The sequence below is a fragment of the Sinocyclocheilus rhinocerous genome, unplaced genomic scaffold (genome assembly GCF_001515625.1).
Source record: "Sinocyclocheilus rhinocerous isolate Xijiao unplaced genomic scaffold, SAMN03320098_v1.1 scaffold714, whole genome shotgun sequence".
NCBI classification, from domain to species: Eukaryota; Metazoa; Chordata; class Actinopteri; order Cypriniformes; family Cyprinidae; genus Sinocyclocheilus; species Sinocyclocheilus rhinocerous.
This window is the reverse complement of record NW_015646165.1, coordinates 1,095,298-1,119,549: the sequence shown is the minus strand read 5'-3', so window position 1 is coordinate 1,119,549 and position 24,252 is coordinate 1,095,298. Positions and strand designations below refer to the sequence as shown.

At 35.4% G+C, this 24,252-nt stretch overlaps 2 protein-coding genes across 2 annotated transcripts in view; both read right to left on the bottom strand.

Annotated features, from left to right (window-relative positions):
* cpne9 (copine family member IX) overlaps positions 1-11,800 on the bottom strand; it is a 48,200-nt gene extending 36,400 nt beyond the window's left edge. Inside the window, exons 1-3 of the mRNA XM_016510829.1 lie at positions 11,528-11,800; positions 6,852-6,892; positions 3,138-3,184 (exon numbers count right to left, since the gene is read on the bottom strand). Of these exons, the coding sequence (XP_016366315.1) occupies positions 3,138-3,184; positions 6,852-6,892; positions 11,528-11,604 (165 nt within the window). The 5' untranslated portion in view covers positions 11,605-11,800. The remainder of the gene's footprint in view (positions 1-3,137; positions 3,185-6,851; positions 6,893-11,527) is intronic.
* A 4,357-nt stretch (positions 11,801-16,157) lies between these two features.
* LOC107707025 (cap-specific mRNA (nucleoside-2'-O-)-methyltransferase 1-like) overlaps positions 16,158-24,252 on the bottom strand; it is a 16,872-nt gene continuing 8,777 nt past the window's right edge. The window contains exons 12-22 of the mRNA XM_016510896.1: positions 22,175-22,354; positions 22,011-22,067; positions 21,830-21,887; positions 21,590-21,658; positions 20,599-20,730; positions 20,349-20,474; positions 20,065-20,177; positions 18,748-18,849; positions 18,551-18,663; positions 18,352-18,460; positions 16,158-16,862 (exon numbers count right to left, since the gene is read on the bottom strand). Coding sequence (XP_016366382.1) covers positions 16,727-16,862; positions 18,352-18,460; positions 18,551-18,663; positions 18,748-18,849; positions 20,065-20,177; positions 20,349-20,474; positions 20,599-20,730; positions 21,590-21,658; positions 21,830-21,887; positions 22,011-22,067; positions 22,175-22,354 — 1,195 coding nt within the window. The 3' untranslated portion in view covers positions 16,158-16,726. The remainder of the gene's footprint in view (positions 16,863-18,351; positions 18,461-18,550; positions 18,664-18,747; positions 18,850-20,064; positions 20,178-20,348; positions 20,475-20,598; positions 20,731-21,589; positions 21,659-21,829; positions 21,888-22,010; positions 22,068-22,174; positions 22,355-24,252) is intronic.

Sequence of the window (24,252 nt, the reverse complement as noted above, 5' to 3'; positions counted from 1 at the left end):
GAACACGCAAGAAACCTTCATCCACCACTGGATACCTTCATTGGGCCAAGTGTGTGGACCTTACAACTGCAATGCTCGTCTTTAATTCGTCTTGAATCTTCTCTATTATACTTCTTTTCAGAGGTACTACTGTCACAGTTGCACTACTGTGAGGAGCAAGGAACGCGGAGACGAAGGAGTAACTCAAACACAGGTCTTTAATAACAATAATCCAAGGGGTAACACAGGGCAGGCAGGAGCACACACGAAGAAACACGTAGACATTCAATACCGGACAGGAAACAATGGGCAGAACACACTATAAATACACAACTAAACGAGGTAATTACGGGAACACAGGTGAACTGAATGACTAATTAGACTAGGGAAAAACGAGATCACGGGGAGCACATGGGGAGCAAAAACACACACAGACAGTCCAGGGGCGTGACAGTAACTTTGGCACTATTTAAAAACATTAAGGCAGCAGTTAATGTACATTTTCTTTTTTCTTTTTTTACTTCATAACTTTCAACTAATAAATTCAGCATTTCAGTAGAATAATACAATAATACAATCTGAATAATACATTTTATGACAATTAATTTTTCATTAAATCAGACTTATGTGCTTATATGTTTAAATAATTTGGGTTCTAAAATGTCTGTTATTCAGAATTAGGTTACAGTTGAAAATTTTTTTTAAATGTTTTTGAAAGAAGTCTCTTATGCTCACCAAGGCTGTCTTTACTTGATCAAAAATACAGTAAAAGGCTAATATTATGAAACATTATTACAATTTAAAATAACTGCTTTCTATTTGAATATATTTTAAAATGTAAACATTTCTTATTATTATCAATGTTGAAAACAGTTATGCAGCTTAATATTTGTGGATTTTCATGGATTTTCAGTTTTTCAGGATTCTTTGAATAATAGAACAGCATTTATTTGAAATAGAAATCTTTTGTAAGAATATAAATGTTTTTACTGTCACAGTTGATCAATTTATTGTCTCCTTTGCTGAATAAAAGAATGAATGAAAAAAAAACTTACTGAACAAAGTTTTGAACGTTATTTTATATGTAGAAAATCCAATTTAGAAGATAACAATATAGTAATATTGAATGTTTTATTCATGTTTGTAATTAAAGGCTTCTGCAAGTTTATGGATAGGCCTACTGTTTCTAAAAGAAAGAATCTCATGAGATTCATCTGGAAGGAAAATAAAAGAATGCACACATTAAAAGAAAAAGAAAAAAACGATCATCCACACAAGAGCAGAGAGAGGAGGAGGATGGAGGAGAATATCGACTGATAGACACAATCTGATGATAAGCAGAACTAACAAAAAAACAACTTCATGGTGGATCCAAAAGTACAACAATGAATCACGTCAACATAACTGCATATTGTGTCCTGATTGCAGCTCCTATAGTTGTGGCCATGGGCGACATTTGACTCTTGAGTCAGGGGGGGCAGGAAAAAAAAAAATATAAATTAAATAAATAAATAAAAACAAAAGATTTTTTTTCGGATGTAAGCATCAAAACAATGCCCTACCTTATTGCAAGGCATCAAAGCAGTCAATCCAACACAGTCAAGAATAACTTAAAGAGGTTGCCACCATTTAGTAAACTGTGAACTAGCTTTGGCTCTTCCTGCTGACTTGAATGGTGATGCTTCTCCTTTGTTCACTGAAGTTTTCTGTGTCTTTTTCCCTTGTCACTTGAAATGTTTTCGTTTTGAATCGTTGTTACACGTGAGGAAAAAATAAACGATCAGTTGTGGGACTATATTCTGTCATAAATCGCATACCATTCATTGCTGAACTTTCTACCGTCTGTTACTGGAAATGGAATTAAATTACTGGTTGATATGTCCTGATCTCAATAAAGTTTACACAAGCTTTTGGTCCGTGAATTAGATCTTGCGCTGTCTGTGGAGGTTTGGCCAGGGCCGGTTCCAGAATTAAATCAACATATTTTATGTTCCGTCCATTGCCAATCACTGCTATTTCGAGAGTGAATCCCGCATAAATATGCGGATGTCAGTCCCGAAACTTTGCAGGGTGTAGCCTGTGTGTCCAAAAAACGAAAGCTTCATACAAATTCTGATGGATTATACCCTAGAAAGTGCGCAAAGCGCGCTCCCTTTATCACTAGTGTCTCATCTTCATTCATCACAATCTTACAAAGTTCCGTTATAATCAATGAGGCTCTCTAAACTGCACAATGAATCTCTTACATTGTGTCTGCAATGAGATGATTCACGAGCGTGCAAAACTGCACTTAAAAACTTAAGCGGCGCTTTCAGAGGCGAGTGTGAATTCTGACAAAACGTTTCTGATTGGCCATTGCATTTAAGAAATCAACAGATATGTCTGTGATTGGTTACATTGCTCAACGCTGCAAAAACACGTTGAGGGTATTTAGCGCTTGGCTAAGCGCTCCAATTGCAGCGGGGCCGACATCAGGGATTCCATGACTAACAATTTCTAATGTCGCCCATGGTTGTGGCCAATGGACCATGTTAATAATAATAATAATAATAATAATAATACAGTTTTTCAAAAGGCTAAAAAACGAACATGCTGAGCAGTATATGTTCTGCTCATATATACCATAAAAAGCATACTAACCTCTCTCCACTCCTTAGTACCAATTCCTTGAACATACAACACAATCACTGTGAAGAGAAAATGGGAAAATAATGGTCAAACACAGAAAGAAACAATCAATAAAAACACTTACAACATGTGCACAGTGAGTTTCCTTAAATTAAGCTAATGGAGATGCTTTTCTGAGAGCTTCATCTTATCATCTAAATTAGAAAATGGCTTGGAGAAGTGCCTACTTCATGGGAGGCTGTAATTAAAGCAAAAGGTGGTTCAACAAAATACTGACAGAATGGGTGATCCTTTTTCCAACTCAGTGATTGTTTTCTAATTTTTTTCTGATATGTTGGTGTTATATCTTTCACTTGGATGTTATAAGTTGCACTGAGTAAATACAGCTGGATGAAACAAAAAATGTGTCTTATGGACCATGTTAATAATAATAATAATAATAATAATAATACAGTTTTTCAAAAGGCTAAAAAACGAACATGCTGAGCAGTATATGTTCTGCTCATATATACCATAAAAAGCATACTAACCTCTCTCCACTCCTTAGTACCAATTCCTTGAACATACAACACAATCACTGTGAAGAGAAAATGGGAAAATAATGGTCAAACACAGAAAGAAACAATCAATAAAAACACTTACAACATGTGCACAGTGAGTTTCCTTAAATTAAGCTAATGGAGATGCTTTTCTGAGAGCTTCATCTTATCATCTAAATTAGAAAATGGCTTGGAGAAGTGCCTACTTCATGGGATGTGACCAGTATGGAGTATTAGTCCAAACTCCAGGCCTGTTAAGTCTAAGTGTGGAGCAGCAGGTGTGAGAATCTAACTCATCAATTACTTCACTGAATCATTCAAGAGGAGTCCAAACAGGAAGAGTTCTGACCAAAAAATGGACTGCAGCTCTATGGGTGGTAGTTTGAGAAGATGTCAGAAATATCTTAATGAGAAAACATTCCAGCCAGCAGGAATATGATGAGGAATATGAAACCTCAAGCATGAACAATCTGGACTTGAACCTTCACTCTACAATCTGCTCACAAACTTCATGCTATCACCAGAAGATTTGTGGGAGAGCAATAAGTTGTGAATCTCACTGGGGGAAAAAATATTTTTTAACAAAAGAAAGAAGAAAAGAAAAGAAAAAGAAAAAGAAACTAGTAAGAATAACTAATAAGAAAAATAACTAAAAATTTTACTTCTAAACATGTAATTAAAGCAAAAGGTGGTTCAACAAAATACTGACAGAATGGGTGATCCTTTTTCCAACTCAGTGATTGTTTTCTAATTTTTTTCTGATATGTTGGTGTTATATCTTTCACTTGGATGTTATAAGTTGCACTGAGTAAATACAGCTGGATGAAACAAAAAATGTGTCTTTCTTCATTTCAGGCTGCAAAGCAACAAAATGTGATTATTTTTAAAGGGGGGTGATTCTTTTCTATACCCACTGTAAATAAGTATCCTGTTAATTATGTCAATTAACACTCAATAGACACAAATGGCTTTTTCCCCCTGAGAATGGCCCAGGAATTTAGACATAACTAGCAAAACAAAATCACTCCAAAATAGCATTTCTTGTTTTTCAAGATGCAAATGTTACTCGAAGCAAGGCATTATGAATGCATAATCTCTCTGTTGCACTGAACAAAATGAGACTGACCACATTCATTATTTTCAACTCCTTGAAAAATCTGCAGTAACTATACTGGGCCGGCTAATGTTTAACGATTTCCCATAAATTACATGGAACAATCATCAGAGCACAAAAAGCATTTCAGGAAGAGTAGAGACACCTATTCCTATGACCTTTGCCAGATCAACCGAGGAACTGATTTAGAATAAATCTCAGTGCAAATTATGGTAACTCAGATGTCAGTCAAGCGTTAGATTGCTGTGAGCATTAGGGTAAAGGATTAACAAATGTTATAATTTTGGCTTCTCTGACTAAGGCAGGTTTAAAAAGGCAAGTTTTTCAACTCAGAGATTACTTTGGAAGGAAAGTAGTACCTTTGATACTACTAGAAAAAGCAGTAGGCAAAAAAGACATGTCCTAAGGGTACAACACTTTCAGCAATAGCTTCACATACCAAATAGCCATGAATAACTCATCTGAAACCTTCCCACTTGTTTTCAAGGCAACAGCAAAATAACTCATGTGAATAGCATTCATGGCTATTGACATCATTTGGGAAGAGAAAATGCTTTGTGTTTCTGCTCAGTGATTGACCCTCTGAGAGAGAAATAAAAAATACTTTGAATAATGCCGTATTAAAATATGACCATATTATCATGCAAGATGACCATTTTATTACCCTTAAGAATAGTAAATACAACTCAGTCAGAATTATTATATGCTCATTAGTCAATCAAGAAAATCAAAAAGCTCTAAATGAATATGTAAATGCTACATTTCAAATGCAAGTTATATTAAAGCTTATGCATGCAGACGTTTGAGACGACAGACACGTTTTTAAAAAATAGTTTCCTGAATACTGCGCAGTACACAATGTGCTCTGCCTATTTTTTTTTTTGTAATAGTTATAACATATTAAAATGACAGTGTTGACATATGACCTCATCACATGTCATTTTTAGCTCAGCAAAAGAGGTACTCAGCTATTATGTAATAAAATAAAAAATACATAGAATAATACAAATTTAAACAATTATTTTAAATATTAAATCAATTGTTTTATATTATATAATATTAATATTAAAAATAAAATTTAAAATAGGTCCAGCAAGTGAAAAAAGTCCCGTTCAATATACAGTACTGTGAAAAATTATTATTTTCACCAACAATTTTTTTTTTAAAGTTATTTCTATCTTTTTGATACGTTATGTGGTCTTTATTGTATTTCCGTAATTGTTTTTTTATGTTTTGAGTTATTAGATTGCCGCTGATTTGCCAATTGTGGCGCCGCCTGTCAGCGGTTATTGGACGCTCGGCTGGAAGTCCTTTTAAAACGCCTCTTCCGCCATCCAGAAGTGATCTGATTGATGAGAATCTTATTTGTTTATTGCGTCTTACCCCTTGCGGACGTAATACTTTTGCTTTACTATGTCAGTAGAAAATATCAGTTCAAACATTCCTTTTGCCATTAATTGTTATAATCCAGTAAGATTTTTGTATGCACAAGGAGTTTGACAACAACCAATGCTCCACACAGAGATCTGATCTCACCATCATCCAGTCTGTCTGGGATTACATGAAGAAAAAAAAAAATGGGAAAAAAAAAATAAGACCGACTAAATCCAGAAGAAAAGCGACAACATCTCCAAGACACCTGAAGAATCCTACATGCAAAGCTACAGAACCGTGAAAAGTTTTAGGCACTTGTGTAAAAATGCTGTAAAGTGAGGATGCTTTCAAAAATAATGTCATAAATATATGTTATTTATTAATTAACTTCTATTAACTAAATCAAATCAATATTTGGTGTGACCAACCTTTGCGTTTAAAACAGCTTTTGTCCTAGGTACACTTGTGCATAATTTTTCAGGTAGCTTTGTAGGAAGGTTTCTTCTAGCATCTTGGAGACATTGCCACAGTTCTTCTGGATTTAGTCTGTCTCAGTTTTTTCTGTTTCTTCAAGAAATTCCAGACGGACTGGATGACGGTGAGATCAGATCTCCATGTGGAGCACTGGCTGCTGTCAGACTCTTTATGCATAAAAAAATCTCACAATTAATGGCAAATGGAAAGTTTGGAAATGTAAACTGATATTTCCAGCTGGCACACTAAAGCAAAATATAGAAATAACTGGCTTAAACCATTTTTTGTTGGTAAAAATCCTAATGGTCTAAGACGTTTGCACAGTACTGTATATACAGTACAGTATGTATGTGTGCATGTAGTATTCTAATTTGTTGAGATAGTGAATTGGTGGGTTTTTGTTAAATGTGAGCCAAAATCATCACAATTAAAAGAACCAAAGACTTAAACTACTTCAGTCTGTGTGCATTGAATTTATTTAATACACGAGTTTCACAATTTGAGTTGAATTACTGAAATAAATTAACTTTTCCACGACATTCTAATTTATTGAGATGCACCTGTATATGTTTTGGCAAAATAATAGGTTATCCAGGTATTCCATACATACAGAAAATCTGCATACTGTGCATATCTAATGCATAAATAGCAGGAGTATTATGATAATGTATTATTCAAAACTATCCACAGACTGCTTGTGTCAAGCCTCACAATAAAAAGCAGTCACTAAAATCAGGACTTACCTGGTGCTGACCTTGAGAAGGTATCAACATCCAGCAAATTCCTGAAGAAACAGAAAAACAGATATGCTCAAGCACAACACAGACCGAACAAAATAATTGCTGGCAATAATAAACCAACAAAACCTATCTAGAGGAGATTGTTTTATTGTGCTTACAACAGATGGTTGCACAGAAACAAAAGCAGCTTCTATGTTTGTCCTATGTGAACAAAGAGACTCATTGATGCTCAGGTCAGAGCAGGCTCGAATTTCCTCCTGCCAAACATCAATAACGAAGGTCATGAACACTTCAAGTACACATGAAATCAAAACTGACCCTATATTATTCTTATTAAGAATACAGTTGCCTTGTGTTCTTTTAGTGGAAAACATGTATTGAGCATTTAACCACATTTTAACTGACTTGATAATAGTTTCCTCTGAAAATAAAATAAATACAATTAAAGTAATTTCTGATAAATAAATAAAAAATATCTCCAGATAATTATCAACATGTATAATGAACTATACTGAAATGTTTTGTCAGCAATATATCTTACTCTATTTACTTTTTAATGCATGTTTCTGGTCTTACTGTGCATGATTCATTAGGCATACCATTATAAATAAAAAACGAATTTGTCTTCATAATCTTATATTTGGTGTTCTTCAAAATGACTTTCCTTTACAAATAAATTCTTACTTTTCAACCTTACTTTCAACCAGCTTTCACAATCCTATCAATTCCCACTTGATAAAATCAAGTCTCATCCTACATTTTTCTCATTCCATATCTTGTTTCAATTCAAAATGCATCACGCTACAGAAGTTAAATGGGTTGTGAACAGCATTTCAAATTGACCTTAACTCTGTCAACAGAAATATATTTTAACAAAGACTGCTGATAAAAAGTAATGTTTCATAACTGCTCCGAAGGCAACAGCATCTATTTAACGTTCGAGTTTCCATCCATCAGTCTGTTATTGGTCTCTGACGGTGCATTTAAATTTAAAGACCAGACTGCGTTGAAATGGACATGATGGATGGCCAGTAACAGGAACCCATAGATATTCTCTCACAGGAGAATTGTGTTTGTGGAATAAATAGATAGAGGAATAGAAGAAAGGCTAGGGAAGTACAGCAGAGAGCACATTAATCCATCCAACTGAGCAGAGAATCGATTCCATCTCTAGTCTGCAGGATGCGGCTCTGAGCAACAGGAGGTATTGCCTGACATCTGGTGTGACGCCAGCTGTGACGTTTTAAACCCGAATAAATGGGTCCTGGAGCTCTGGCATCTCAACAGGGAGCGCTTTCACGTGCACCATACTTAGGGGGATCCCTTGACATACCGTGTGGCTTCGGTTGATGTTTTAGGTGATGACCTTGATCAGAATAACACGGGAAGAACGCACTGCAAACTTCCTACTTATGCATTTCACCTCCATTGTGGTTGGGAATATTCATCGACACACATTACATTAGCCAAACATATGAATTTTATTACTGGATGTAATAAAACCATCTAGCCAGCCAGTAACTTCCAAATCAGGTTATGAAGATTAGTTGATGTATAATTAAAACTTTGACGCACTCAAAAAGAGCCCAGTAGACCTACATATCTGTAGCCTGCTCTCTTCGTTTTAAACAAGACACCATGAAATCTTCACTCAAAGTTAAATCGATTGACGGTACTGTACAGAATTGTCCTTTCTGATGAGTCATACGTTCAAAAAAAATATACAGAGAGAATGTTTTCCTTTGCTTCTCGAAACATGATGGAAAAGATAGGAATTTACAAGCTTTCCCTGGCAAAGGCAACAGATCCTTTAAGATCTCCGGGTCTGAGAGTCTTCAACACATTCCCTCGTTCTGGTTTCCCTCCAGACTCTCCCTTATCGAGTGACACGAAGGCATCTGCTGCAATCTGTGTTGACAGTGACAAACAACCTTGATGAATTGGCTTCCCCCGTGAACAGCTTCCACAATTTGCCGGCATAATGCAGTGACAGAAAGACACTCTTTCACTAACTTGTTGCCTTGCAAAGTGCAATCAGTTTTGAACACTCGTATGCGACTTCATAATAGACTGAAGTTTTCCTGTGGAGTTTTGAATATGGATAAAGCCATCAAAACTGTAATTGCTGGTTGCTTTCATCGCTAATTCCTATATAAAAGCACAGTTAATATGCAAAACGCTAATTAAATATGGCCAAAAGTATGTGGACACCAAATATAAAAAGCTGATGCTAAAATTCACAGGGCCTGGGACATCATGAGTGGGCTGCCTCTCACCAAGGTCCTATGAGTAGGCTACACCATTGAGGGCCTTGGTGGGCAACAAACTGTTCTAACAAAGTTAGAAACACAGAATTCTCTAGAATTGCATGAAGTAAAATTACAACCCAGGCTCATTGGAAAAGCATGCCTGTGGCAACATTTTAGCAAAACGATATTGCGCTGCTTCCTGTATGTTTTGCGACACTTTCAAAGTGAAGTGTTCAGTGAATGGTGCTAAAAGTGTGTTCATGACAGATGAACGTAAATCTGGCAGCTTTTTATTATGTTGGTTGTTATACGTATTGCAGCAGTCTGGAAATATCCAGGGAGTGGTGCTGAAAGGCTAACTGGGTTTGAAAATAATGTACCACCTACACTAAATCTAACCGATAGTATTAACAAAAGCAAATGCAACGTGAAAACGTTTTAGCTTGATTCTAAAGTCTTTGAGCTCTTTTATTGTGACTCGTGTTTCGTGAGATGCTCAACATTGCAACTGCAATGCTGTACCAGGTGTGATACCCAGCAAGTTTACTACACCAGAAAAGCCATATATATGGAGCTGGTGGTGCATACGTCAAAATGTATTAGTTTACAAATCATGCACTATTGTAAAAGTATTTTGAGATAATAGCATAGTATTGTGCAAGAAAATGTGTGAAAGTCTTTATTAACTGATAATCTGCACCGTAAACAATGTGTGTGACAAGGAATAAAAGTTCTTGATGTTTTACTGCCACTAGTAGGCATTTCATGCAGTGAATTGTTTATATAGGTATGTTTTTGGAGTTCTACAAAAATGTAGGTAGAAACATGTTTTTTTTTTACCTAGATTGTAAAATGTATTAATTCACCCAAAAATTTAAATTCTGTCATCAATTACTCCCTCATGCAATTACAAACCTGTATGGCGTTCTTCTTTCTGCATAACACAATAGATGATATTTTGAAAAAGAAATGTTAGTTGCTTAAACCAGATGAGATGAGACAACTTTTTCACTGAAGAAAGCAATATAGGTGACTCATATTTTAGCAGGAAGCCATGGTTTGAAGTTTGCTTATTGCTTCACAAGACGTTAACTGATGCACTGGAGTCGTGTGGATTATTTGTGGATTCTTGTGATGTTTTTTTATCAGCTGTTTGGACTCTCATTCTGACGGCACCCATTCACTGCAGAGGATCCATTGGTGAACAAGTGATGTAATGCAAAATTTCTCCAAACCTGTTCCAATGAATAAACAAACTCATATACATCCTGGATGGCCTGATGGCAACTAAATTTTCAGCAAATTTTTATTTTTGGGTGAACTATTTCCCTTCAATAGAATTTGAAGAGGATGCCCATATACTTTCAGCCATGTAGTGTATTAAGTCCACAAATTCAAGCCATTTGTACCCTGTCCTGCTACACTTTTTTTTTTTTTACCACTGAGATGTCGTGCCACAAGACACTGCCTCAAAGTGAAGCAGAAACCCATTGGGCATCTAGAAGCGGAGCGTATTTCGTTGCTGTATTTCAGTTTTCATAAATCCTGATCTGTTGCATTCATATCCCAGCAGGTTACTATGAAATATGTACCATGAGGTACCACTTGCTCCATTTTCTTGCCCCCATCTTCCACCTCAGCCAAATTACTGCTGAAGGCTCAGCGGGCAGAGTCTGGTGGCTGCAGATGTGCCGCATGTATAAAGAGACCTCCCTTGGATATCTGGGCAAGCAGTGTCTGAAGTGAAGGCTTTATGCAAACACACAGACAGCATCAGCAGTCTACACATTCATTATTCATGAAAGAGTCTGTGCTGTTGTTTGTTGCTATATAACCAAACATAGACTGACCTAATGTAAAAGTTAATGACCTGGAAAATAGAAAAAAAAATCTGAACACTATTCTGAATATTAGGGAGACTTGTCCCTTTCATTGGTTATGTAAAAAGTACCAAGAAGTAACATGGTACTGTCATGTTTTTTTGACACGTACCATGGTATTACCATCACTGACTGTACCATAGTACTGCCACAGTACTGTTTTGTAAGGTTATGGTTGTTGCTGCCCTATATACCATGGTGCTGAAAGATTACCATATTCATGTACCATGGTATTTATACGGAACTCGAATTCCCCTCAAGCAAGAGTGATGCGTTTCTCACAACAGATACACAGGCTATACCAACATTTTTCCAATACTTTGTTTTTTGCTGAACTCCTCAATCACCTGTTTGTATATTTTTTAAGACGCTTGGTTTAATGGCATCTTCAAAATGACCAAATTCAAATATATTTTAATAGTTAATTTTTTTTTTTCCAATGAACAAAGAATATGCACAGCAAAAACGAAAAGAGAAAAGGCACAATGCTTTTAAGACGTACCGAATTTTGAACATAAGTAATATTATAATAAGCGATATTCGCTCTTACCTGCACGAGACGGTGATCTCTATTTTGGTGGCAGGTACGCTGCTGTTTAACGGGTCAAACTCCCCGATCGATGCCATTGCAGCTCCTCGGGAGTTTGAGTTAAGTCTTCAAATGACTCCAAAATCTGGGTCTCACTCGTCTCAGGCGTCACACGTGCAATGTAGCCCACCAAACTGGCGCAGAGATGCGGCTTTCCTTACAATTTGGACAGAGCGAGCATCATCGGTCCGTTTGAGTCTGATCCCCTCGCGCACCTGAGGAGAGAGCGCGCGTTTGATCTGCAGGTAGGTAGAGTCTGACTGGACCTCCTCTCGCCCTCCCTCAGCGCGAACACTCAAGACTCCGCTTTGAAAACTTAAATTGAAAACATCCATTTTTAATATTACAGAAGCCATACAATATTTATGAGATGTGGTGTCAGATATGGATCAAACCTTTGGGGACGTTTAATCTATTGATGTGGGGAAACGATTTTTCAAATATACAGTTTTCCAAACGCCCACGGCTTTTAAAATCCGGTTGAGCTGTGGTAAACGTCGATGTTGCGCAGTATAAATAACAAAAATACTCAAGTATTCCTCAGCACCACATGTCAATACACGAGATATGAATCGGAAAGCGCTATGGCTGTCTCAAAATCTAGTGAGCTGTCTGCATAAACAGCATTAAATGTTCGATGTACACGTCTAAGCGCATCTATGTTGTTCAAAAATGCTGTCTAAATTAACAAAAATGCACCAAATATTTTTTAAAGTACCATAATGCACGAAAACGGTAATCGTTCATACAAAAGCACTATTGTATTTTAAATTAATAAATTAGTTACTATTGTTTTGCTGGTAGCCTAAATTAGACGTTGGTTTTGTCTCAGAATCTAGTGAGCTGCCAAAATAAATAGCATTTTTGGCCATCAAATGTTCGATTTAAACGTCTGAACGCACCTGATCCTCAAAAATGCTGATAACAAAAAAGTAGGCCACCATAAATATAGCCTACATTCCATAACACCGTTGTACACTAAAATGGTAATCATTCACTATATCAAAGGACCATTTTATTTATTTATGAGACGGGCATTTTTTATAGCAATGAATTTATTGTTTTGACAAAAAATCAGAAACGGCTTTGGTTTAGTCTCAAAATCTAGTGATCTGTCTACCTAGACAGCAATTTTGGGCAGAATATGGTTGAATGTGTGCTTAAGTTGCTCAAAAATACAGTCTAAACTATTTAAGTAAAATTAAATAAACAAACAAACAATGGAATGGCATGATTACTAATTTAAATCTTTCAGTACATCAAAGTAGCTTGATATATTATTGATATATCATCATTACCATAGCATGATACCTTAACAGTACTTTTTATAAGGAAAAATGTACCCAACATTTGAACTATCAAAATGTTTGATTCAAAAGTATAAATGCACGTTACCCAAAAATGGTACACTAACAATAACCAACTGTGGTCCATGCATTTTCATTAAAAAAAATTAATTAAAAAAAAATAAAAACATTTTATAAAAACATTTAAAAAATGGTATTACTATGATACTATGTCACAGCAACTACAGAAATATTAAAGAACGTCCCTTGGATATCTGGGCAAGCAGTGTCTGAAGTGAAGGCTTTATGCAAACACACAGACAGCATCAGCAGTCTACACATTCATTATTCATGAAAGAGTCTGTGCTGTTGTTTGTTGCCAGTGGGGTCTGTCCAACAAGGCGAGAACAGTCCAGAGGGACACAGCGAGGGAAGAGGTCAGCCAGGCATTAAAAAAGGTTGCCCTTTATTTCACAGATTAAACTGTGATTTTAGATTATATAAGTGTTTGTTTAATTTACGTTTTATGAAAAGCAACAAATCATAAAATGCTAAATACTCAAAACATGTAGCTACAAATCAAGTTAGCTGCATTTTTTAATTTTTGTTCAAGTCTTTATTAAAGAACGTCTCCAAAAAAATAAATAAATTATATATATATATATATATATATAGTGCACTTTTAAATAAAAAACTTTTTTATAAAACCTAGCTTTTTTTTTTGTAATTGAATCCCCTTTGGTCAGTTTGATTTGAGTTTCCAGCCATCTTCGAGGGAAGAGGTCAGCCAGGCATTAAAAAAGGTTGCCCTTTATTTCACAGATTAAACTGTGATTTTAGATTATATAAGTGTTTGTTTAATTTACGTTTTATGAAAAGCAACAAATCATAAAATGCTAAATACTCAAAACATGTAGCTACAAATCATTTCTTCAGGCAGCAAAGGCTTGACATGCAGCATAAGACAATTACAGCTATATTCAACATGAAAGTTAAGCACAAATAGACAACAAAAATAAAATATGACTCAAAGATCAACATAATCATGATATCTATTTCCAGAAATCACGTATGACCATAAGGGGTCAAATGCACCTACAACGCCCAAAAATGCCGTCTAGGTAGGGAACTCGTTAGATTTTGAGACACAGTCTGCAAGTCATGAATGCAAGTAGACAAACTTGGACAAACAGATCCGCCTAAACCCCTTACAAGGTCAGTTTGATTTGAGTTTCCAGCCATCTTCAAAGTGACCAGACTTTTAACCTTAATTTTAATAAAACTCTGGTGCCCTGCGGGAAGACAGAATACTGTTATATCTTCTGGACGCTTTCCCTAACGGCTAGTGATGGGCAGTATTGCTGCAGCGCTCCTCAATTGCTTTCGGGAGATGGCACATTGAACCTCTTGGCCAGAAAAGAAAGGGAGAGTGTGTGAATGGGGACGGGGTGGGGGGAGAAAAACAGAGTTTGCATATGTTCCCATTTGGTTACCCAGCCAGCGAGCAAGCGAGCCCTCGGATGAGAGGAACCTCTCTAACGGAAGCAATCTACAGGGAAATGTAATTGTCCTTTGAGGTGAATCTCTGCTTAGCTTTCCAGTCACAAACTCAAAGCAAGAGATGGATAGGAAAACGGGGTGTGGGAGACTCTCATTACACCTGCATACAAAAGACCGCCTGTGTCCCGCCGTCCTTGAGATGCCAGAAGCCTACAGCTTCAGAGAAGAAATGAAAATACACAGCAAGGTACACAATATGCTCATTAGTGATGTGTCAGTCACAGTGACAGTTCATGTATTGTTGTCCTAGAGGAGCAAAATACAGATATAAAATCGTACTGAATATAAGACATGACAAAATAAATTGGACCTGCCATAAGGATGTTCTATTTTTCCCTCCTCCTGTGAAGGCAGTATCCCGATCCTCAATCCTGAAACCTGGGGTTCAGGTTGTGAAGAAACTCCTGCCTAAAGTATTAAAATTTGACATGAAAAGCACAGACCAGTGGCCGATAAACCAGGAGTAAAAATTCCCATGGACTTGTATTAAAGAAGGGACCAGAATATCAGCAAGCAACCAGCCAAACACCATACCAACCACAAAGCAATACATTAAAATCCATTAGTACACCTTAGCAACCATGTAGCCATGCCATTCTGGAGGTGACTTCTGCAGGAGCAAATACCCACTTTCTCAACTGCCTGGTTATTTAGTCACAAAATGCAACTATATTATCGCACGGCTCTTTATTTAAAGTTGTTAGTATGTCCAATTTAACCTGCATACATACACTCACATAACACAATATACACTATATCGCAAATCTCAACTGTCTGATTGCATGCATCATCACAAAATGTAAATTATATTACCTTATTATCTGCCAAATATGACTATAAATCATGAAGATATTACGATAATATAAACATTAAAGGAACAGTTTATCCAAAAATGAAAATTTGCTGAAAATGTACTCACCCTCAGGCCGTCCAAGATGTAGAGGAGTTTGTTTCTTCATCAGAACGAATTTGGAGAAATGTATTTTATTTAGAACTGTTTTTTCTTGTAAATCGTACTCGATCTGTGCGTATTTCTCTCCTGATTCAAACGAGATGACTTTCTTCTTTGTTTCTTACAAACACACAGCTTTTTGCTTTACAATACGTTAACTGATGGACTGGAGTGGATTACTGTGATGTTTTTTTTTTCAGCTGTTTGGACTCTCATTCTGACGGCACCCATTCACTGCAGAAGATCCATTGGTGAGCAAGTGATTTAGTGTTTAGCCTGAGGGTAAGGAAATGTTATGCAAATTTTTATTTTTGTGTCAACTATTCCTTTAACATAAAGATTTTCTGTAAAGAAAAAAACTTTTAAACAAAAAAAATCTAGTTCTCTTCTGGCGTTTGTAAGTTTTCATTGTTCAAACACTTCATTCAGACAGTCTGTTCTTCCAGATTGTGTGGATTCTCAATGCAAGCAGAAACAAATGGAGTGTGTTATCAGCAGAGGTCACAGCTCCAAATCTTCAGTCAGTTTTCTTTTCCTACAATGGAGCATAAAATCGAATGTTACGTTCGTCTTGGTCTTCTAGTTTTTGTTGCAAAAAAAAAAAAACAGCTTTTAAGTGTCACACCCACATCTCAAAATCCAATCAACAACCGATGAATAGAGTCTAGTCCCACCGCCCTTAATTTTTTCTTTTTCGGTAAGCCATTACACATAAGAAAACATCTGTCGCTGCTTCTATTTCATTGTGACTTTAAACTCATTAGAGACGAATAATGAAGCAGACCACAATTACTCAAGGAATAAACTTCCTCAGTGGTTTAATCTAATCAACATCACGAACAGGTTTAAAATTAAAATCCTCTTCCAAAATCACCAGAAATGGCAATACCCAGTCTAAGATTTTTAAACACTGAAAGAAACTAAATAAAAATGTGAAAAACAAGGCAACACATGCACACAGTAGAGCGAATGCACACTGTTATGCTGTTTTACATGGTTATCTTCTGGTTTACACTGATGAATAGAATCTGCAGCTACACATCCAATCGATTAGTGGGGGAATTATTAATGTGAGGAAGCAGATTTTAAAGCTCAGGAGAAAAACATGTGGACAAGGGAAAAGCAATGTCATCTAAGTTTCTTTCTCCTCTGAAGATAACGGACACGCAGATACACACCACCGAGCACCAAGACACCCTGTCCTCTAACTCACAGGGGCTATTTTGGAGAAAGCCTTGAAGTGTGAAGAGTTTGAATGTTTCTCAGCGGACTCTCGTAAAAGCTACAGTGCCCCCTGGTGGCGAGGACGATGTACAGTCTGTGCTATGTTCCTTAGTGTGATTGCAATGTGTACATGTGTTTTCATTGTTGACAGTGCTGATGGATGAAGGAAAGCACGTCATCTTTAGACAGTTTGTCGGGGTTGACCCGCGTCTGGGAGTCGTGAACTCGGACGCCTTCCTCCCAAGCCCAAAACAGCCTGTCTTGATGACATGCACTGAGAAACAGAAGAAAAGAGAGAAACAAACAAACAAACAATGTTATGAAATAAGAAAGCATACATGTGATTTATGAATGAGAATCCACAAAATTACACTTAGTTCAAAAGTTTGGGGTCAGTACGATTTTTTAAATTAAGAAATTAACACCTTTAGCAAGGGTGCATTAAAAAGATCAAAAATGACAGTATAGACTTACACTGTTACAAAATACAAAATTTCAAATAAAAGCTCATCTTTTGAAAGTTCTATTCATCAAAGAATCCTGGAAAAAAAATGTTTAGACAAAAATATAAAGCAGCACAACTGTTTTCAACATTTATAATAAGAAGAAATGTTTCTTCGGCTCCGGGGGGGGAACAAAGGCCTTCTGTAGCGAATCAATGCGTTTTTGTAAGAAAAATATCTTATTACTACTTACAAAAATGCATCGATTCGCTACAGAAGGCCTTTGTTCACCCCCCGGAGCCGTGTGAGACATTTTTTTTTATGGATGGGCGATTTTTATTTAAGTTCTTTTGGACAGAAGCAATTCAACACCCGTTGAGTGGCATTAAACAGCTTGAAAGATCAAAGACTATTTTTAATATAACTCCAACTGGATTCGTCTGAAAGAAGAAAGTCATATACACCTAGGATGCCTCGGGGGTGAGTAAAACGCAGCCTAATTTAAATTTTTGGGTGAACTAATTTTAAGCAGCAAATCAGCATATAACACTGATTCCTGAAGGATCATGTGACACTGAAGACTGGAGTAATGAACATTCAGCTTTGCCATTACAGGAATAAACTACATTTTAAATGACATTAAAACAGTTCTTTTAAACTAATAATATTTCACAATATTACCGTTCGTACTGTATTTTTTCATCAAATAAATGCAGCCCTGGCAAGCATAAGAGACTTTCAAAAACATTAGAAAAAATGACCAATCCCAAACTTTTGAACAGTAATCTATGTATTCAATTACACATTTAATTATTTGCTAAAAGGACAATTCAGATAAATTTTAAGCTCACATAACACATTTTTGTGAAAGAATTATTTTAAATGTTTAAACAATAGTTGCACATTTATGTTTTGGAATGCCTTGATTCATAGTACATTACTATAAACATGACTTCTGTTTGTATTTATAAACAGGAACAATCAAAAACTATTTTCCATTGTTATCGAAAGCACGCCGCAGCATGCCACTTGTTTTAAACCCAGAACATTCCTTTAATGAGACTACAAAGCAATAACCAAACAGTATTTGAGAAAAATGCAATACGATTAAAAAAGACATTAAAAAGGATGCTGGGGGTTTAGAGAGATACTTGTTTCTTTGAAGGTCAGATGCTGCATAGAGGTCAGTATTCAATATCTTCTTGAAAATTCAAGCTATGTAATGTAATTTTCCTGCTCAGGGCTTCAATCCAAAATTGGTTGCCAGTGCAGTGCAAGTCATGCAGGATTACTTCATATTGGCACTTTAATAGTACTTACTGGAAAGGTGCCACAGAACCAGGCGGCAGTGCATAAGTTGATTCTTTGGTCTGCTTATTGTAGAAAAACTTTCTTTTAGAACTTTTGCTGAACGCCATTGTCCAAGGGTCTGTCAAAAAGAGATCAAATATTTGACAAATTCATCTTTAACAAGGCACTCCACTAATATTATCCTTATTATTTCCTCCCTCTCTCTCACCGTTAACTGTTTTGATGATGTAAAGGCCACTGGGGAGGAAGTGACGGTCATCTCTGCCCGTGTATGACAGTCTTGGCATCCCTCCCGAGCTCTTGGTTACCTTCATTTCCAACCTGAGGAAAAAAAATACAAATAATATTAAGTAAAATAGCAATATAAAATTAAAATAATAATAATAATCTAATGGTGGAACGCACCTCACAAAGATCTTCTCCATCTCCTCTAACCTATAGACTTCCTTCACACTAAAAAATAAAAGAGAGAGAGAATGAATGAATGAGGCTGAAACAGCAAGCATACTGACTTGCAGTATCATCATAAACATGAAAGATCCTGTCTAGACTCTAGTAATACACAGTATCTTCATTAATTTTACATACTGCACCCTCCGGTGTTCATAGGACTTCTTGGCCCCCCGGGCTGTCACTGACATAGCAATTAGCACAACCGCAAAGCCAGATTTTTTTTTTTTTTTTTTACATTTCTGGTTTGCATTTAGATGATAATAAACCCTAATCAAAAGCAACTAAAGCTGATTTGTGAGGTCAAAATATCAATCATATCTGGAGGACAAGATATCCAATGGGAAATTTAACGCTAATAATATAAGAATATAATAACTATATACAAAAAATACTGACGTTAATTGAAAGTTGTTTTTTTAAACAGCATTTCTGCAGGTTTTATAAAGGTAAACGTAAGACTTTTTAAGATCTTTGTAAGACTAAGTAAAAAGATTTTAAGAATCTATTGAATGGAACACAATACATCAATATGGTTTCTAATGTAAATGTCTTGCATTAGCAAGACTTCAACGTTTCCCTAGTTCCTCCGCTCTCAACCACTAGAATATGGAAATAAATTTTACTGTACCTTCTGATTACAATGCAAAAACAAATATGTTTTTCATCAGTAATTTTGCCTTGTTTTCCAGTGCAAATGTCTAAAGATTCTTAAATCAAAACACATTTACTTGAGAAGCAAAGCATTAGATAAAAATTCTTGTTTTCTGAGAAAATTATCAAAATGAAGTGAGTTAATGATTAAAACAAGAACAAATATCTGTCAATACACAACTTCAAAATCAATTTAAAGGGAAAACAAGTTTTCATACCCCATTGACAGATTTGTGTTCTTATTTTAAGCATAAGCTCACTTCATTTTGTTATGCTTCTCAGAAAACAGGGCATCACATCTTCAAACTGCATCTCAAGTAAATGCTGATTTAATGATGTTTAGATATTTGTATTGGAAAACAAAACATACATTTGCAGTGCATGCAAATTTTAATTCCATGACATTATGAATTTAAGACTTTCTTCTCCAATTTGAGACCTTTTAAAGTCTTTTAAATAATAATGTATTATAGCAATGTTTTCGCACACACTGTATCTTAGTGGAAGGATTGCACTTTATAAACCTGCTTAATAAAATAACTTCTTAATTAAAAATTCCTCTTTTTTTGATTTTGTAGTTAGAGTAAGACAGGAAAAATACATCAAAATGATTTCTACATGTAATAATTTGCAAAAGACCTCTGGTTGAAGTGCTGATCTCTGACATCAGTGCCGTTGAGAACAAGAGCATCGAGAACGTGCACAGCGTTGATCCTTCTCTGGGCTTTTCCCTACAAGCACAGATGCAAAGACTCAATAAAAAAACTTCTTACAAGCATGCATGTCATTATTTTACTGAAATAACACAAGAGCTCTTTCCCCTTACAGTATTAATGTAAAGCTGTCATTCAACACAGTTCTCTCTACTCTCAATTACTGTTGTACTAATTCTTTCTATTCACCTCTCCCTTCAGCTCCTGGACAATCTCTACGCTCAATAGTGTGTCTCTGGGCAACTCCAGTTTGAAGTTCTCCAGCTTCTTCCAGCGTAACGGTGCTTTGCCGTCCCACGTGTAGATCTGAGATCTCTGCATACACAAACAGTTCAGGTTTTTCACTCTTTAAGCAATATATAAGGATATATATGACCACAACATAATATAAATTTAGCCTAAATTACATAAATATCACATTCATAGACATATTCCTTACCCCAAGTCCCAAGAGAAAGAGCTGTTCTCCTCCTCCCACAATGCACCTGTAGTCCAGTACGTGCTGTAGTTTATCCAGATTTCCTGAGTTCAGTGCAGTTGGTCTGGAACTAAAACTGTCCATATCTGAGCCCTGAGATAGAAAGACAGTAAGCAGAGAAATACATTTATATAAAATTTAAACTATTTATTTTAATCTGTAAATTAATTGTCAGCTTGCCACTCTTGGCACTCTTTTTTATTACCTTTTTTCCTTATCACATTTTTATGTAATAATCCTAAATTAGATATCACTTGAAAGCTTAAACACTCAAAATTCATCCTGTGAAAGCTGTTTTTAAATCGGACATTGTGTTACCATAGAAATGGTACTTAAAATCCATTTAGCGGGCCCCTCCCCTTTGCGGGCTGTGTCATGTGTCATATTACAAAATTTACTACAGTATTTTATAATCAAAACTTTTTCTAATCTTGACAGAACACATATCGTTGGAAAGGTCTGAGTCTCAAGATTCCAACTGACAGAAGTAATATTGTGACAGAAATCTATAAATTTGTGACAGGAAAATACAAAAAACCTCACAAGAGCCTCCATTTTTGTGATATCAACTTCAAATTTGGAACATAACTCACTTAGATGTCTTTAGATTTTACAGCAATTTTAGATTCTAAAATATTTTGTAAAATATTTTAGATAAAATTAAACAAATTTAGTACAGTACATTTTCTTCACAGTAAACTTAAACTGTACAATTTAAAAAAATATATCAATTATGTCATTGGAAAACATCCAAAAAACGTTTTTAATTTTTTTTTTGTTAATTTCTTTTAACAAAAAATATAATTTCTTTTTGTTTCCTTTTTATTATGACCCTGACATTATAGACTTCATGTGATTCACCCACTTAGCTCTTCTATTCTAGAACATCACATCCACAAGAGCATTACCACATTCCCAGCTAACTTCTCAAAGCCCACACACACACTATTACCTTCACGAGCTCAGAGAACTTTGCTTTCGGATCTGATGTTGGATGAGTGACTCTGGCTTTATCAGGAATCTGCACAAAGATGAAGACGTTCAAGGTCTCAATCATTCAAATCGGTATCAGTTTGTCCTTACACATACCTACACAAAACAATGCTCTTTGAAATCTTTCAGACACCACCACAAAGCACTAAACTAAACCCCAGTCCACTATGAAGCTTGTGGTTATTGTTTTTGGACTCACCCCCCACAGTTTGAGACATTCTTTGCGGATGTCTGCTTGCCTGGGCTCAAACAGTGTCCTACAAAGACACACAGCATTGTCAGTGATGCTTATACAGACTCAGACATGTGCACACAAACAAATAAAAGAGAGTTTGAGATGAATGCCCTGAAACACACCAGAGGAAGAATGTGTGACTCACGTATCTCTGACGTACGCGTGGATCTTAGCCAGCGCTTTGATTTGTACTGCACAATGGCTGCAAGACAAGGGATCAGAGTTCAATAAATAAACCTAAGCATGAATGAATGCATCGAGAGAGCCAGAGAGAAAGACAAAAAAAGGGTCATAAAGCGATGACGGTACCTTTCATTGGAGTTGATCATGAATTGGAAGAAGTCAGTGTCTCCTTTAATGATGTCCAGAGGGACGACTTCAGTAACGTCTCTGTCTGAGTGTCTGAATTGATTCAGTTTCAGGTTGATGATGAACATGTATTCTCTGACAGCATCGGTGCCTGGCTTTAAACTCTTGCACACCACATATCTGCAAGCAGACAGCAGTAAAAATCAGTCACTAATGCTCATGCTCAATAATCAACTGTAACATAATAATGTGACGTTACTCAAAAATTTAACTTTTTCTGTATAAGCATAATAATAATAATAATAGTGTGTATAATAAGACCAGGAATGTGCACTAAACTAAGTAAATAGGGTAAAATTTTGAGTTTTACAGTTTTAATATTAAAAAAGTCCCACTATGCCAGTGCAAATATATCAGAATTGATCTAAAAAAATAATCAATAACCAATAGAATCAATAGAAACAAACAATGAATCATACACTACTAGCCAAATGTTTAGAATAATTATGGACACCAAGATTGCATTTACTTGATTAAAAATACAGCAATATTGTGAAATATTATTGCAATGTAAAATAACTGTTTTCTATTTTAATATATTTCAAAATGTAATTTATTCCTGTGATGACAAAGCTGAATTTCCATCAGCCATTACTCCAGTATAAAGTGTCACATGATGCTTCAGAAATCATTCTAATATGCTGATTTATTATCAGTGCTGGAAACTGTTGTGCAGCTTAATATTTTTTTTTGGAACCTGTGATACTTTTTTTCAGGATTCTTTGATAAAAAGAAGAGCATTTATTTAAAATAGAAATCTTTTCTAACAATATACACTACAGTTCAAAAGTTTGGGGTCAGTACATTTTTATTCTTTCTTTTTTGAAAGAAATTAAATCTTTTATTCAGCAAGGATGTGTTAAATTGTTAAGAAGTGATAGCAAAGATTTATATTGTTAGAAAAGATTTATATTTTGAATAAATGCTGTTCTTTTTAACTTTTTATTCATCAGAGTCCTGAAAAAATATCGGAGTTTCCAAAAAAATATTTGCCAGCACAACTGTTGCCAACATTGATCATTCTAATAATAAATCAGCATATTAAAATGATTTCTGAAGGATAATGTGACACTTTATACTGGAGTAATGGCTGATGGAAATTCAGCTTTGCATCACAGAAATAAATTATATTTTAAAGTATATTAAAATAGAAACCATTATTTTATATTATAATAACATTTTGCAAGATTACTGTTTTTTTCTGTATTTTTGATCAAATAAATGCAGCCTTGATGAGCAGAAGAGACTTCTTTAAAAAAACATTGCAAGTCTTACTGATCCCAAACTTTTGAACGGCAGTGTATGTATGTGTAATTAAATTTAAGCTTGCAGTAATTCTGTGAACATGTATTTGGTGAAGCCACATTCTATTTTAAGAGTGAGAGAGGCAGAACAACAACACCCACACAAATGACAAAATTTTCTGATATACAGCTAAAAGCTTTCTCACGCACATTGAAACAAAAGAGACTGACTAAAATCAAAGATGTAGTAAAACCAGTTTAAAGCATTTTGTAATTTGTTCTTTAATTCACTGTTTAAGATATGAGTCATTAGAACATATCAGCAGTGAGATACCTAAAATGACAAAAAACGAATGTCACTTCTATTAATTTGTAATTTTCCCACAATTGATTTGTTCAGTGTTATTTAAAATGAGGTTCATTCTTTGCGTCGTAGCTGTTGTTAAGAAAAAAAGAAAAAGAAAAAAAAAAAAAAAATTATGTATATAATAATAATAATAATAATTTGTGACAAAGTTTGAGCATTTCAAGAAAAATTTAGTAGCTAGTGTAGATATATTGCTGCTTGCTTTGTGAACCTCAACATCGCCAAGGCTATAGCACTGAAAATCACTAACAACATGCTTAAAAGCTTTGTACATACAGGTGCATCTCAATAAATTAGAATGTCGTGGAAAAGTTCATTTATTTCAGTAATTCAACTCAAATTGTGAAACTCGTGTATTAAATAAATTCAATGCACACAGACTGAAGTAGTTTAAGTCTTTGGTTCTT